The 16,779-nt window shown below is 44.5% G+C and overlaps 1 protein-coding gene across 2 annotated transcripts in view; it reads right to left on the reverse strand.

Moving 5' to 3' along the window:
* Positions 1-3,153: 3,153 nt before the first annotated feature.
* The window catches only part of LOC137525408 (uncharacterized), an 84,373-nt gene continuing 70,747 nt past the window's right edge, over positions 3,154-16,779 (reverse strand). For both annotated transcript variants that reach the window (XM_068246484.1, XM_068246485.1), the window contains exons 8-10: positions 15,668-15,973; positions 8,534-8,874; positions 3,154-3,830 (exon numbers count right to left, since the gene is read on the reverse strand). In XM_068246484.1, the coding sequence (XP_068102585.1) occupies positions 3,441-3,830; positions 8,534-8,874; positions 15,668-15,973 (1,037 nt within the window). In that variant the 3' untranslated portion in view covers positions 3,154-3,440. The remainder of the gene's footprint in view (positions 3,831-8,533; positions 8,875-15,667; positions 15,974-16,779) is intronic.

Here is a 16,779-nt window from a genome sequence, read left to right on the forward strand (position 1 = left end):
GGTGCCTGAAATTGCGCGCCGCCTACCTTGTGGCACAAGGCGAACTCGTGCAGCAGTGGGTTCCTCAACAGACTCATCTGTGCTGCTGCTACGACGGCGATGTTCTCGTTCACAAACAAAATCTGGGTCTATGTCCACATTGTCCATACCCTCCTCTTCCATCTCCTCAAACTCGTCATATGTCATTGTGGGGGGCCGCCGCCGTGGAGTAGAGCTCCCCAGAACAACCTCTGCGCAGCTCACTCCAACGTCGTCTGGTTATCTGGCAGTTGTGTGCGTGGTGTCGCTGCCGGTTGTGTCAGCTTTGTGCCCACTGGCTCCTTGTAACTGGCTGAGGACTCGGACCTCGTGCGTGATGTGCTGGTGCTGCTTAACCCACTGCTGGACGCTTGAGAGGTCATCCAAGTAATTATCTGGTCCTGTTCTTTTGGATCTGTGAGAGTGGTTGTCCTGGACAACATGGGCGGTATTGAGTGGGTTTTCTTGGGTGCTCCCCTGTGGCCTGTACGTGAACCGTCAGGGGAAACACCTCTTCCCTTGCCCCTCCCTCTTTCACCGATTTCTCCCTCATTTCACTTATCCTTAAAGTACACGCTGACTGGCAGCAGTACAGTGGCAGTACAGAAATGCTATACAGTGGTGGGTAAGCGGTGTACCACTATTGCCAGCAGCGACACAGAGCACAATGCTATACAGTGGCGGGTGAGCGGTGTACTACTGTTCCCAGCAGACACAGAGTGGCAGTAAACGCAATGCTATATAGTGTGGCTGAGCCGTGTACACAGAGTGGCATTAAACACAATGCTATATAGTCTGCTATATAGTCACCCCGAATGGGGTGATGTTCTGCAGAACCAGAACAGTGGCAAACACTGTTCGCCCAACACTACTGGGAACGCAGATTTTAGTACCTAAACACACGATACAACATGTTTTCCGGGGTCGGACTCTGAGGCACATACAGATGGTCCCGATCATCATCCTCATCATACAACTCTTCTCCTGAGTCTGACCCACCCACCACCTCTGCCACCCCAACATCCCCAGACACAGACCCCTCATCGTCCTCAACATTAACTTGGGATGCTGCTGGCCTGAGCCAGACCTCCTCCTCCACATCAGGCCCCATCATCTCCTCAATGGCAGCCCTCATTAATCGCTCTGGCGACGGACCGATGGACACAACGTTCTCCTCCGGGGAGGGCTGCTGCTGACCACTGGCTGCTGGGGTGGATGTTATAGCTTGCGTGGGGCGTTGGCTGTTGCTGTTGTTGGGAGTGCTGCTCACAGCGGAGGTCTCTGGGGAACTCATGTTGAGCTCATATAGTGGTTGACGGTGAGTGGAGTATTACTGATCCCAGCAATATACACACTGACTGGCAGAGTACGCAATGCTATATAGTGTGGCTGAGCGGTGTACACAGAGTGGCAGTAAACACAATGCTATATAGTCTGGCTGAGCGAGCGGTGCACTACTGTTCCCAGCAGAATCAGAGTGGCAGTAAACAATGGTATATAGTCTGGCTGAGCGGTGTACACAGAGTGTCAGTAAACAATGATATATAGTCTGGCTGAGCCGTGTACACAGAGTGTCAGTAAACAATGGTATATAGTATGGCTGAGCGGTGTACACAGAGTGTCAGTAAACAATGGTATATAGTCTGGCTGAGCGGTGTACACAGAGTGTCAGTAAACAATGATATATAGTCTGGCTGAGCCGTGTACACAGAGTGTCAGTAAACAATGGTATATAGTCTGGCTGAGCGGTGTACACAGAGTGTCAGTAAACAATGGTATATAGTCTGGCTGAGCGGTGTACACAGAGTGTCAGTAAACAATGATATATAGTCTGGCTGAGCCGTGTACACAGAGTGTCAGTAAACAATGGTATATAGTCTGGCTGAGCGGTGTACACAGAGTGTCAGTAAACACAATGCTATATATAGCGTGGCTGAGCGAGGTGCACAGTGGCAGTACACACAATGCTATATAGTCAGGCTGAGCGGTGTACACAGAGTGTCAGTAAACAATGGTATATAGTCTGGCTGAGCGGTGTACACAGAGTGTCAGTAAACAATGATATATAGTCTGGCTGAGCCGTGTACACAGAGTGTCAGTAAACAATGGTATATAGTCTGGCTGAGCCGTGTACACAGAGTGTCAGTAAACAATGGTATATAGTCTGGCTGAGCGGTGTACACAGAGTGTCAGTAAACACAATGCTATATATAGCGTGGCTGAGCGAGCTGCACAGTGGCAGTACACACAATGCTATATAGTCAGGCTAAGCCGTGTACACAGAGTGTCAGAAAACACAATGCTATATATAGCGTGGCTGAGCGAGGTGCACAGTGCAGTGGCAGTACACACAATGCTATATAGTCAGGCTAAGCCGTGTACACAGAGTGTCAGAAAACACAATGCTATATATAGCGTGGCTGAGCGAGGTGCAGTGGCAGTAAACAATGCTATATATAGTCTGGCTGAGCGAGCGGTGTACTACTGTTCCCAGCAGCGACACACAATGACTGGGGGGGGGGGGGGGACCATGACTGGGGGGAGGGGACCCTGGCTAGCGTGGCTGGAGCGTGAACTACCCTGCCTGCCTACCCAAAGCTAAACCCACAGACAAATGGCGGAGATATGACGTGGTTCGGGTATTTATTTACCCGAACCACGTGACCGTTCGGTCAATCAGAGCGCGTTCGGGTCCGAACCACGTGACCCGTTCGGCCAATCACAGCGCTAGCCGAACGTTCGGGGAACGTTCGGCCATGCGCTCTTAGTTCGGCCATGCGGCCGAACGGTTTGGCCGAGCACCGTCAGGTGTTCGGCCGAACGGTTTGGCCGAGCACCGTCAGGTGTTCGGCCGAACTCGAACATCACCCGAACAGGGTGATGTTCTGCAGAACCCGAACAGTGGCGAACACTGTTCGCCCAACACTACACCTGATCTGTGACGAAGGCTTAAAGTGGTTGTCTATGGTTCCAAGACACTGGCAGGTCACCTCCCCTAGGCCTGTGAACTATGTTGTTAACAAACAAGGAGATGATATTTCCTGAACTTTACCAAATTATAAATTGGTTACATTAATACTTCGCTAAAAATGATAATACAAAAAAATCACTTAAGCAGTTAATTGTTTATGCTAAAGAGGATGTAGGTAAGTCTTTCTTGTCCAAAATGTCAACTTAGATTGTATGTAACTTGAAGTAAAAATTGTCCAGCTACCAGTAGAAATGTATATGTAAGACTGCACCAACTTGAATGGATACAAGACGAGGGAACCTCAGATGACCAATAACAGTGGCTCTAGGATTATCTGGGTGTTGTTTTTTTAACATTGCCAACTCCCTTGCACACATTTGGGCAATGAGTTTATTCGGTCATTCTACAGCAGCTCTGTACTTTCAGTATACTTTTGTGTAAAAGTTAGAGTTTACTGAGATGTTGATGTGTTGACTGTCCCACTAGTAGAGTTTGGTGTAATGTCTATAGGACCTGTGCTCTTCTCTATGACTTCCTCCAGGTTGGAATATTGCACAACACATCTGAACTCGGCTCCCTGGTCTCTACTGAATGATGGAGTGAAAGTCAGGCATGATTGGCAGGAGTACAGCTTATTTTTCTCCTGCTTGGCAGTGAGAGACACACGGTAAGAGTCACTAGGAACTATTCTGTAGGGAGTGGAATCCTTCCCAGGATCTTTCCTGATCCAGGTCACAGTGGGATCTTTCTGGAAGTAGTCAGAGATATAACAGATCAGTGTGGCCGGTTTACCATCATCCATCTTGGGAACGACGATCTCCCCAACTTTTGGTCTCCATATCTGCAAGATACAAGTTATTTACCAGACATATTTCATATATTCTCCATTTCTTAGTGTGTTATTTGTAGATTTAGATAAACAGGAAAATATGTAAACTTGGAATGAACTACAACTCCATGACTGAATCTGCAGGAGCTTCACTTAGCTCCATTACCCATCCTGTGAGGATGGTATTTACAACAAAAATTAAAGAAATTTACTAAAAAAGGAAAACTATATTTTACAGCATATGTGCTTTGTAGGATCAGTCTGCTTTCTGAACAAGGCCAAATTATGCATTTTGACAGGATTTATTTATTTTTTCAGTTTACACTGATAACATTTTAATCAAGAAACGGTTCATGTGACATGCAAATTGTTGGATTATTGGCATCTGGTGATTGGTAATGTTAGTTTTCTGGTGCCACCTTAACATTTTGAAGTCCCACTTTTTTTTACAGTAAATTTGCACTGTTAAGCAATGAAGAATGTTTTCTGCATTGCTTGTCTGTACTTGTCTGCAATGAATATATATTGTAAGCTCTTGTCTGGCAACAGCCAATAGCTCTTTCTTACCTGCACAGTGGGTGTTGCCTCCCAGCACAAGGCAGATCACATGACCCAGCCCACCTCCTCCCAATGCATGACCGGAACACTGCAGATCTGCAATTCCTCCCTCCTCAGTGTGTAATGAACTCTTCTCACACCTTCCCAGTGTGTTTTCTCACACCTTCCCATAGTTACATTTAAAAATAGCACCACACAATAGAAACTTCTTTGAGATTGTTCCACAGAACATACTATACACCTGCTAGATTGAGTACATTTTATCCTGATGTATCTGATCTCTGCTTTAGAAATTGTCAGCAAAAAGGTGACTTATGGCACATCTGGTGGGGATGCCCAATTGCACAACAATACTGGAAGGCAATTTGGAACAGGCTGTCTCTAATGCTGGGTAGGCAGCTCCCTATGGACCCATCTGTAGCGTTACTTGGGAATAGGCCTGAGTCAGTCATACATCCGACTCATAAACTTATCCAATTCGTGATGGCACAAGCCAAAAGACATCTTGCTTCTCACTGGAAACAACCCCTTCTGTCCGTAAACGATATGTTTAGAGACTTAAATAACACAATGCTCTCAGAACATATCAGAGCTAAGGTCTTCAAGCCTTTCTGATAGGCTTGAAAATTTCTTTAAAATATGGGACCCATGGATCCTATATCAGGACAATCAAGGCCTAAGATATACACTCCATACATTTTAACTCCCCTGACATAGAAAGCTTTATATATGTAGTGGATGAAGTCTGGTGTTCTGGGTTAGGTGTGGTCTCCTCTCCGTATAGGAGCGTAAAATAGTGGTACAGTAGGAATTTAAGCATATTCTCACCGTTCATTTCCCTTGCCCCTCTTTCCTTGGTTACCCTTGCCATTCCCTTAGGATTGATCCATCGGCATGATGTGGTTATTCCACCCATGGATCTTCCTTTACCCTGTCAAATTCCCTTATCCAGCCCCCCCTTCTCTTTCCTCCCTCTTTCCTGGTCTCTCCTCCCCAAATTTCCTTTCCCAATTCAGATATAATAGATGTGTGGTCATGTTCATATACTTGTGAACTGTGAATTTATATGTAATGTCCACAATGTTTTATGGAATTATTACTGATGTTATCATTTGCAATGCCCCATGTGTGGGGTTATTTTGTTTATGTTATTTGTGTATTTTTTCATATACTTAATAAAAACCCTTGGAACGAAAAATAGCACCACAAACAAAAATGGCGCAGAGTGATGCCGATAATGACATCCTGTTACTAACGTTATTTAATTTTTTAGGCCATTCTAAAATGTTAAATAGTGTTAGTTACAAGAAGTCATTAATGGCATCAAGCATTATTATACATTACCTGGTTCCGGCAATCGTGTCTCCTCCACTTCTTGGTTAGTTTGCAGATGTCCTGCAGCCAGCCAATCACCATGTTGGGACTGAAGCCGCCTGGTGATTGGCTGGCTGCAGCACACCTGCAAACTACACCCCTGCCTACTCTCACACTGAACCATCTCTCTACCTATGCCTAACCCTAAGAACTCACCTGGTGCCTAACACTAACCACATACTTCCCAACTTTTTGAGATAACCAAGAGGGACACTTAAACCGCACCCCTGACACAACCCTAATGACGCCCCCGCCAAGCCCCCTAGTCACGCATACCATAAAGATTTCATAAGAAAAATATGTTGTTTTATAATTCAAACCACACTGGTCCTTTCTATCCTGGTTCATTTTCCTTCATATTAACATTTGAAAATAAGAAATACTGTATATCGATTTAAAGGATGGGAATAAATAATGTATTAAACACATTTTCCAGTAGCAAAATACACATATTTACACAGATCTGTACCAGGGGCGTAGCTTGGGGGGGCTTGGTAGGACATGTGCCTAAGGGGGCCCAGCCGTGAGGTGTCTTTTTTTTTTTTAGTCCCCCCCTACTCAGCACAGTGAGGGGGAGCAGCGGGCACAGTGGAGGGGAGGGGGGCCATCTCCCCCCCTTCCCTCACCTGGGGCTCCCCCCTCCAGATCTAAGTGGATGGCATAGGGCGGCGGCAGAACACTTCCTATTCCTGGTGCAAAGCAGATCTCTGCGCCGCTGCTCTGGTGACATCACTAGAACGGAGTAGCGGCGCACAGATCTCCTTCACGCTGGGAAACTATAACTTGAACTTTTCTTTAATAAACAACCTCTGAAGGATGTGGAAACTAAGTAGGGTTGCCAGGTCGGCTGATGGAGAAAACCGGACAGGGGGTGGAGTTAGGGGTGGAGTTAGGGGCAGAGTCAGAAGCACACTTTTATGTAGAGTGGGGCTAAGCAATGGGCTTTTTTTTAAAAAATTTATAGTATTTATATCGCACTGACATCTTCTGCAGCACATTACAGAGTACATAGCCATGTCACTAACTGTCCTCACCAGTAGTACTGGTCCAGTGCACATAAGAGACAGTTTTTCACCAGTAACTGCACATAAGAGACAGCTTTTCACCAGTAAATGCACATTATAAGAGACACCTTTTCGCCCGTAAATGCACATAATAAGAGACAGCTTTTCCCCAGTAAATGCACAAGAGACAGCTTTTCACCAGTAAATGCACATAATAAGACACAGCTTTTCACCAGTAAATGCACAAAAGAGACAGCTTTTCACCACTAAATGCACATAATGACAAACAGCCAGTGTTCCCAGTATATGTAGCCAGGGATATATGTGCCCAGTATATGTAGCCAGGGGGTATATATGTCCCAGTATATGTAGGCAGGGGTGTAAATGTCCCAGTATACGTAGGCAGGGGTATATATGTCCCAGTATATGTAGCCAGGGGATATATGTGCCCAGAATAGGTAGCCAGGGGGCATATGTGCCCAGAATAGGTAGCCAGGAGCTATATGTGCCCAGAATAGGTAGCCAGGGGCTATATGTGCCCAGAATAGGTAGCCAGGGGCTATATGTGCCCAGAATAGGTAGCCAGGGGCTATATGTGCCCGGAATAGGTAGCCAGGGGCTATATGTGCCCGGAATAGGTAGCCAGGGGGTATATGTGCCCAGAATAGGTAGCCAGGGGCTATATGTGCCCAGAATAGGTAGCCAGGGGGTATATGTGCCCGGAATAGGTAGCCAGGGGCTATATGTGCCTGGAATAGGTAGCCAGGGGGTATATGTGCCCAGAATAGGTAGCCAGGGGCTATATGTGCCCAGAATAGGTAGCCAGGGGGTATATGTGCCCGGAATAGGTAGCCAGGGGCTATATGTGCCCAGAATAGGTAGCCAGGGGGTATATGTGCCCAGAATAGGTAGCCAGGGGCTATATGTGCCCAGAATAGGTAGCCAGGGGGTATATGTGCCCGGAATAGGTAGCCAGGGGCTATATGTGCCCAGAACAGGTAGCCAGGTGCCCCCCCCCCCCTCCCGCAGGAGGAGAACAGTGCAGCAGAGAGAGAGCTGGGAGCAGCGGTGGAGAAGGGGGGCAATCTCCCCCCCCCTTCTTCCCTCACCTTAGGGTGCTCTCTCTCCCCCGCTGTCTCCACCAATATGATGTGCAGGCTGGCGGGTGGCTGCGGGCGGATTGCCCCCCTTCTCCACCGCTGCTCCCAGCTCTCTCTCTGCTGCGCTGTTCTCCTCCTGCGCTGCGGGGGGGCTCTAAACCGGACAACTTAATTGTCCGGTTTAGCATGCCTTTTTGAACCGGACACAGCGCACAAAAACCGGACTGTCCGGTGTAAAACCGGACACCTGGCAACCCTAAAACTAAGTAATAATTGAAGGTGAGATTTCTCCTGTGTCTCTAACCGTTTTAGACATAGACCCTAAACAGGCATGCAGCAGATCAGGTGCTCTGACTCAGCTAACTCAGGTTTCACTGGATTAGCAATATGCTTGTTCCAGGGTTTTGACTCAGACACTACTTATGCCAGAAGATCAACTGGCATTGTTTACAAGGAAATAAGTATGGCAGCCTCTAGATCACTATCACCTCGGGTTCCCTTTAACATTGCTCATTCCACTCCACAAAATGTTGAAGTGTTACAATGAGGCCCTGATCAATAAGTACTAATACTTTAGATTGTTAATTTTATGTTGACAAAAAATATTATTCAGAATCAGGATTTATGTATTGTCATTTCCATGAGTAAAGTGGACACATTATTATTGTTGATAGCCTACATTTATAGGTCCTGTGCTCCTCTCTATGGGTCGCTTCAGGCTTGGATGATCCACTCTACAGATGAACTCTGACCCCTGGTCTTTGCTGACTGATGGAGTGAAGGTCAGAGATGATCGACAGGAGAATGTCTTATCTTTCTCCTTTGGCTTCCCATGAGACTTCTGGTAAGCGCCATCAGACGATATTAGGATGGGATCCTTTCCAGGCTCCTTCTTGAGCCACGTCACGGTGAGGTGATCCGGGAAGAGGTAACCGGAGATATCACAGGTCAGAGTGGCTGGATTACCATAATGCATTGTGGGAATGGTGATCTCCCCGACTTGTGGCTTCCAGGGCAGATCTGCAACATACAAGACATTTACCAGCCATACCTTGCTGTTTTATAGACTTAGTCACGTACATAGAATAACGGCACATGAGAATTTGGGCACCAGAAATCCCTAATGTTACTGATTTTCTTTCATCACCTAATCTGACCTAACTCACTATAATCTCCCCCCACCTACCCTTAGCACTAACCTTCCCCTTACCTAATTTACACTAACCTTCATCTGAAGTGGGGTCTGGCTAACTTAATCAGAGCAATTTTTACCTTTCATCCCTCGCTCCTCCCTTTCATTCACCAATACCTTTATCATTACTTATCACAACAGAAGGATCTATATCTTGTTTTTTTTCACCACCAATTTGTCTTTCTTTGCTAAGAATGCTTGTATTCTAAAAGCATTTTAATGGGAATAATAAAATGTAGCCAATGTAGTTTTAAAATAATACATGCTACTGTAATTAAAATCCACATAATTTATTTGTCCATTTGTCCTGGTTATTACACAGTTCAAAATTATGTCCCTATTGCAATGTATGGCGACAAGATTTGACTTGGAAATTAAAGTGTATTTTTTCAGATTTTTTTCCCCGTCACTAGTTACAAGTCCTTATTTGCAAAAATAACAGCAATATACCCGCATGACATGCATATTAAAAAAGTTGAGGCCCTAAGTAATTTTACTATTTGGCCACTAGATGTCCCCCCACACACTTTATTCCTATTGTGCAATGTTTACTACAAATATGCATTACAGGAAGTAACCGGTGTTTGTTTTACTTTCACTTTAATCAATTATCACCGGCATCTCATTTATGCCGGTGATCATCGATCACACGCACTTAGATTGGTGAATGAGAACTGTGTGTACTAACGGGCGTGACAAGAACATGCGGTGGGAGATGTGTATCTACGCCCCTGGAACGGGTACAATCCTCCTGTGGGTCGTACATATACTGTTTTCATTTCAATAAGTGGTTAAAGCCTAACCCTGGATGTACAGTTACTTACCCCCACTGCTGCCTCTGCAAATATCCTGAATTCTCGATGCTCAGTCAAGCACATGCACAGGGGGCTTGCTGGCGAAATACAGACCCCTTTCCTCCAAGACTTCCTCCTCCACTCACTGGGGAGCTATCACAGCCGATGGAGAGTGGGAGTTCAGAGAAGTAATCTGAACTCCGAAGTGTGAAATAGAATCTGGAAGCTTGCCATCAGAATAGGTGTGGCTGACAGAGAGTGTGGAGTAGAGGCGCTCTGTTCACACACACACTGCTGGACTGGAGAAGTGAGGAGGGAGAGCGCAGATAGCAGTGACAAGTGACTACACCACACTCTCCGGAGTCCAGGCTGTGTCCTCCATCTTGTGAGGGATGGGGCAATCCTGGTGCTAGGAGGCAAGGTCCATGCATCACTGCTCTGTCTGGGGTGGGGAAAAAGCAGAGAGGGGCCACCTATTGTTGCTTGGGAGGGGTAGGGACAGGTCACCGTTTGCTGATGTGTGGAGGTGGGGGAGGTTGGAGCAGGTAGAGTCTACCTATTGCAGCGGGGGATGGGGGGGGGGGGGTTGCAGGGAGAGCCTATCCATTGCTGCTGGGGGGGGCAGGGAGAGTCTAATTACTGCTGATGGGGGGTTCTTTTTTTTCTTTTTTTTTTACTTGAGCACCACCCCTTTTGGATCCTCTGCATAGCACTGAGCTCGGCTATACTATAGCCAAACTCCCACCACATTACCAGCATAGTATATAGCCCAGAGCCCTGGCAGAAACACAGGACTATCATTGGACTTTAAAAAAGATGAATGGTGGACCAATGAGAGTTCTCCTTGTTGCTAGGTAGAATTCCTATTGTTCTATCCAATGATAGCCCTAAACTTCTGCCTTTTACACTGAAACCTATGCAGTTTAATGGAGTTGTTTCCATTTTCCAAATGCGTTTCCACTACAGAAAAAATATGGATTGCATGCTGCAGATTTCTGTAACACGTACTGCCTCGATTAATCAGTCAGTGGTCCCACATGCAAATTTTCCCATCTGTTTTCCCATCTAACATGCTTTTTCTTGTTTCCCATGTTGTCACAGTAATGTAATGTTGCTATGGAGTTTTAAAATTGGATACAAAAATTTGCATTAAAAATGCACATATAGGCGCATGTGTATTTCAAATAACATTTAATTTGCATATGTGAATTTGTATGCAAAATACACCATATACTAGTGGAAATATGCAATTTTGAATGCAAAATACACCACATACTATCCCATATACCCATACACTATCCCAGCCAGGTCAACATTTGCAAGGAGTTTGTAGGTTCTCCCCGTGTCTGTGTGGGTTTCCTCCAGGTTTCCTCCCACATCCCAAAAACATAGATAAGTTAATTGACTTTCTCCTAAATTAGCCCTAGACTATGATACATTCATTACACGATACATACATAGACATAGACATACAACTATGGGAGGGATTAGATTTAAAGCCCCTCTGAGGGACAGCTAGTGACAAGACAATATACTCTGTACATCGCTATATAAATCTATATATATATAAAATCGTGTGTGTGTGTGTGTTATATATATAAAATCGTGTGTGTGTGTGTGTGTGTTATATATATAAAATCGTGTGTGTGTGTGTGTGTGTGTGTGTGTGTGTGTGTGTGTGTGTGTGTGTGTGTGTGTGTGTGTGTGTGTGTGTGTTATATATATAAAATCGTGTGTGTGTGTGTGTGTGTGTGTGTGTGTGTTATATATATAAAATCGTGTGTGTGTGTGTGTGTGTGTGTGTGTGTGTGTTATATATATAAAATCGTGTGTGTGTGTGTGTGTGTGTGTGTGTGTGTGTGTGTTATATATATAAAATCGTGTGTGTGTGTGTGTGTGTGTGTGTGTGTGTGTGTGTGTGTGTGTGTGTGTGTGTGTGTGTGTGTGTTATATATAAAATCGTGTGTGTGTGTGTGCGTGTGTGTGTGTGTGTGTGTGTTATATATATAAAATCGTGTGTGTGTGTGTGTGTGTGTTATATATATAAAATCGTGTGTGTGTGTGTGTATGTGTGTGTGTGTGTGTGTGTTATATATATAAAATCGTGTGTGTGTGTGTGTGTGTGTGTGTGTGTGTGTTATATATATAAAATCGTGTGTGTGTGTGTGTGTGTGTGTGTGTGTGTGTGTGTGTGTGTGTGTGTGTGTGTGTGTGTGTGTGTGTGTGTGTGTGTGTGTGTGTGTGCCGCGATCACGCGAAAACGGCTTGACTGATTTGAACGAAACTTGGTATGCAGATCCCTGACTACCTGGGATGATATGTTCTGGGGTCTCGCAACCCCCCTACACACGTGGGCGGAGCTACAAACAGCCAATCAGATTTCACCCATTCAAGTCAATGGAAAAAATGGAAAAGGCTGCCATTCTCACAGTGAACAAGCCAGAGTCCCCACACTTGGCACAGTTGGTCACTTGGTGATCGAGGTTACAAAGCCAGGAAAAGTGGGCGGAGCATAAAACAGCCAATCAAATTTCAGCCATTCATTTTAAATGGGAAAATGTAAACTGCAGCCATTCTTACACTGTTAATCGCAGGGTTCTCAAACTTGACACAGTTGGTCACTGGGTGAATGCGATTAAGATTCAAGAAAGTGGGTGGAGCCTACAACAGCCAATCAAAATTCACCTATTGATTTTCAAGGGGAATATTTAAACTGCTGCCATTCTTACAACTGTTAATGGCAGAGGCTTCAAACTTGCTACAGTCAGTCATTGGGTGACTGGTGTCAAAATTCACAAAAGGGGCGGGGCCACATACAGCCAATCAGATTTCCTTGGTGGATAAACTGCTTCCATTCACACATTTTTGATGCCAGGAACCTGAAAGCTCACAAACTTGGTCACTGGGTGACTGTGTGTCAAGGTAACAAAAAGTGGGTGGAGCCAAAAAGAAATTTTACTAGGAAAATATAAACTGTAGCCATTCTTACACCGTTAATGGCAGGGTTCTCAAACTTTGCACAGTTGGTCACTGGGTGAATGAGATTAAGAATTTGGAAGGTAGGTGGAGCCTACAACAGCCAATAAAAATTCACCTTTCGGTTTTCAAAGGGAATATTTAAGCTGCTACCATTCTTATACTGTTAATAGCAGATGCCTCAAACCTGGTACAGTTGGTCACTGGGTGATTAGGGTTCAAATTCAGAAAGGGGGCGGAGCCACAAACAGCCAATCAGATTTGTTTATTTTTCAATGGGAATATACAAAGTATTGATACCAAGGACCCCAAAGCTGATAAACTTGATCATTGAGTGACTGTATGTCAAGGTTAGAAAAAGTGTGCGGCGCCAACAACATAATTTTTTTCATGGCAGGGTTCCCAAACTTGACACAATTGGCCACTGGGTGACTGGGATTAATATTCAGAAATGTGGGTGGAGCCTAAAAACAGCCAATCAAAATTGACCTATTGATTTTCAAGGGGGAACATTTACATTGCTACCATTCTTACACTGTTAATGGCAGAGTTCTCAAACCTGATACAGTCAGTTATTGGGTGACTGGGGTCCGAATTCACTAAAGTGGGTGGAGCCACAAACAGCCAATCTAATTTTTTAGATTGATTTCAGCCATTCTGTTATTGGCAGGGTTCTCAAACTTGACACAGTTGGCCACTGGGTAACTGGGACTAATATTCAGGAAAGTGGGTGGAGCCTACAGCAGCCAATCAAAATTAACCTTTTGATTTTCAAGGGGAATATTTACATTGCTCCTATTCATACACTCTTAATGGCAGAGGCCTCAAATCTGGTACAGTCAGTCACTGGGAGACTGGGGTTTAAATTCTGAAAAGGGAGTGAGCAAAAACAGCCAATCAGATTTGTTTAATTTCAATGGTAAAATGCAACTTATTGATGCCAAAGACCCCACAGCTCATAAACTTGGTCATTAAGTGACTGTATGTCAAGGTTAGAAATAGTGGGCAGAGCCAAAAACAACTAACTTTTTACATGGGAAAATATAAATTGCAGCGATTCTTACACTGTTAATGGCAGGGTTCTCAAACTTGACACAGTTGGTCACTGGGGGACTAGGATTAATATTCGGAAAAGTAGGTGGAGCCTACAAGAGCCAATCAAAATTCACCTATTGATTTTCAAGGGGAATATTGAAACTGCTGTCATTCTTACACTGTTAATGGCAGAGGCCTCAAACCTGCTACAGTCAGTCATCAAGTGACTGGGGTTCAAATTCACTAAAGGGGTGGAGCCACAAACAGCCAATCAGATTTGCTTTTTTTGGATAAACTGCTCCATTCACACAATTTTGATGCCAGGAACCCAAAAGCTCACAAAATTGGTCATTGAGTAGTGACTGTGTGTCAAGGTTACAAAAAGTGGGTGGAGTCAAAAACAGATTTTTCTGGGAAATTGTAAACTGCAGCCCTTCTTCGCTGTTAATGGCAGGGTTCTCAAACTTTGCACAGCTGGTTACTGGGTGACTGGGATTAATATTCAGAAAAGTGGGTGGAGCCAAAAAAAAGCCAATCAAAATCACCTGTTGATTTTCAAGGGGAATATTAAAAATGCTACCATTCATTGCACTGTTAATGGCACAAGCCTCAAACCTGGTACAGTTAGTCATTGGGGTTCAAATTTAGAAAAGGGGACAGAGCCACAAACAGTTTCATTTCTTGGGAAAATACAAATTATTGATGCCAAGGACCCCAAAGCTCACAAACTTGGTCATTGAGTGACTGTATGTCCAGGTTACAAAAAGTAGGCGGAGCAAAAACCAAATTTCACTGGGAAAATGTAGACTGCGGGCCTTCTTACACTGTTAATGGCAGGGTTCCCAAACTTTGCCCAGATGGTCACTGGGTGACCGAGATTAATATTCAGGGAAGTGGGTGGAGCCTATAATAGCCAATCAAAATTCACCTGTTGATTTTCAAGGGGAATATTTAAATTGCTGCCATTTTTATACTGGTAATAGCAGATGCCTCAAACCTGCTACAGTTGGTCATTGGGTGACTGGGGTTCAAATGCTGGAGAGGGGCAGAGCCACAAACAGCCAATCTGATTTGTTTAATTTCTATGGGAATATACAAATTATTGATGCTAAAGACACCAAAGCTCACAAACTTGGTCATTGAGTGTTTGTGTGTTAGGGTTAGAAGAAGTGGGCGGAACCAACACAAGTCAAATACATACCCGGGCAACGCCGGGCAATCAGTGGGTGGAGACAAATACAAATTTCACAGGGAAAATGTAAACTGCAGCCATTCTTACACTATTAATGGCAGAGTTCTTAAACTTTGAACAGTTGGTCACTCAGTGAATGGGATTAATATTTAGAAAAGTGGGTGAAGCCTACAAAAGTGTATTAAGCTTCACTTATTGCTTTTCAAGGGAATATTTAATTGCTACCATTCTTGCACTGTTAATGGCACAGGCCTCAAACCTGCTACAGTTGGTCATTGGGTGACTGGGGTTCAAATTCAGAAAAGGGGTGGAGTCACAAACAACCCATCGGATTTTTTCATTTCAATGCAAATTATTGATGCCAAAGACTACAAAGCTCACAAACTTGGTCATTGAGTAATTGTGTGTTAGGGTTAGAAAAATTGGGTGGAGCCGACACCAGCCAAATACATACCCAGGCAACGCCGGGCAATCAGCTAGTACTTAAATAAATAAATAAATATACTAGTGGAAATAGACCCTTACTTTTCATTCCTAGAATTCAGTTTTCTTAGTTAATTGCATCACATATATTTTCTACAGTGAGGAATTTGGGATGGTTTACATTTTTTCTTATGACCTTACCTTTTGCAGTCAGTGTTCTGGTCCCCGGCTCCTCCATAGACTCGTGTTTCCATGTTATGTAGACTTTGAACTCAGCAACCTTAAATGCATTGATAGAAGTGTGGCCAACACAGGTGACATCCCAAGTGAGGTCCTCACGTCTTGTGAGTGTGCTGTCATATGGAATGGTGCTGTTTCCATCTTTATCTTGATATGTCATTGTTATGTTAACATGTTGAGGGTAAAACATCTGCAGACGGAGGGTGAAGTTAACCCGAGAAAATCTCCCCTTACTGATCTCTATGGGATCCACCATCTGAGGTTTAGCTGGAGAAAACAAACGATGAAGAATACAACATATGTAAACAAGAAATAAGCGTTCCAGCCAAAATTGTGATATATGTTTTGGTCAGAGATGAGAAGAGTTTATGTAACTAAATTACCATATTTGTCAGACCATACAATGCACTTTTTCTCCTCTAAAAGTGAAAGGAAAAGGTTAGTGTAACTTATGGTCCAAATAATACAATTTTGGACCGACACCAGGTGTCCCACGTGTCCCCCCGAAAGTTCATACCAGACTGTCCAATCACAGCGGCCTGCTGCTCCATGCTTACATGCTACAGTATACACCATGGTTCCAGCCAATTGGGAGTGGCATTTGTAGAGAGCCTTCATATGCTGTGTAGCCAATCAGGTGGGGGGTGAAGCTACCAGACCCGCCAATCACGGGCGCCCGGTGCTCTGTTTGTTAACTCGTGTCTTGCAGACAGGACTATGGCTCAGTCACTGAGCCAATCACTGCACTCACTCAGTAGCAGTGACCTATCAGATGTCAGTGGGCATAATTCCTTCTTGTTTAAAGTACACCTTAACTGAGAGAGATATGGATGTTTCCTTTTAAACAATGCCAGTTGCCTGACAATCCTGCTGATCTCTTTGGCTACAGTAGTGGCTGAGCACTTGATCTGCATGCTTGTTCAGGGGCTGTGGCTAAAAGTATTAGAGACACAGGATAAGCAGGAGAGTCAGGCAACTGGTATTATTTTAAAAGGAAAAATCCATATCCTTCTCAGTTTAGGTGCCCTTTAAGGAGTGATGCCCACTGAGATCCGATAGGTTAGGGGTTAGTT

Source organism: Hyperolius riggenbachi, chromosome 7 (assembly GCF_040937935.1).
Source record: "Hyperolius riggenbachi isolate aHypRig1 chromosome 7, aHypRig1.pri, whole genome shotgun sequence".
Lineage (NCBI taxonomy): Eukaryota > Metazoa > Chordata > Amphibia > Anura > Hyperoliidae > Hyperolius > Hyperolius riggenbachi.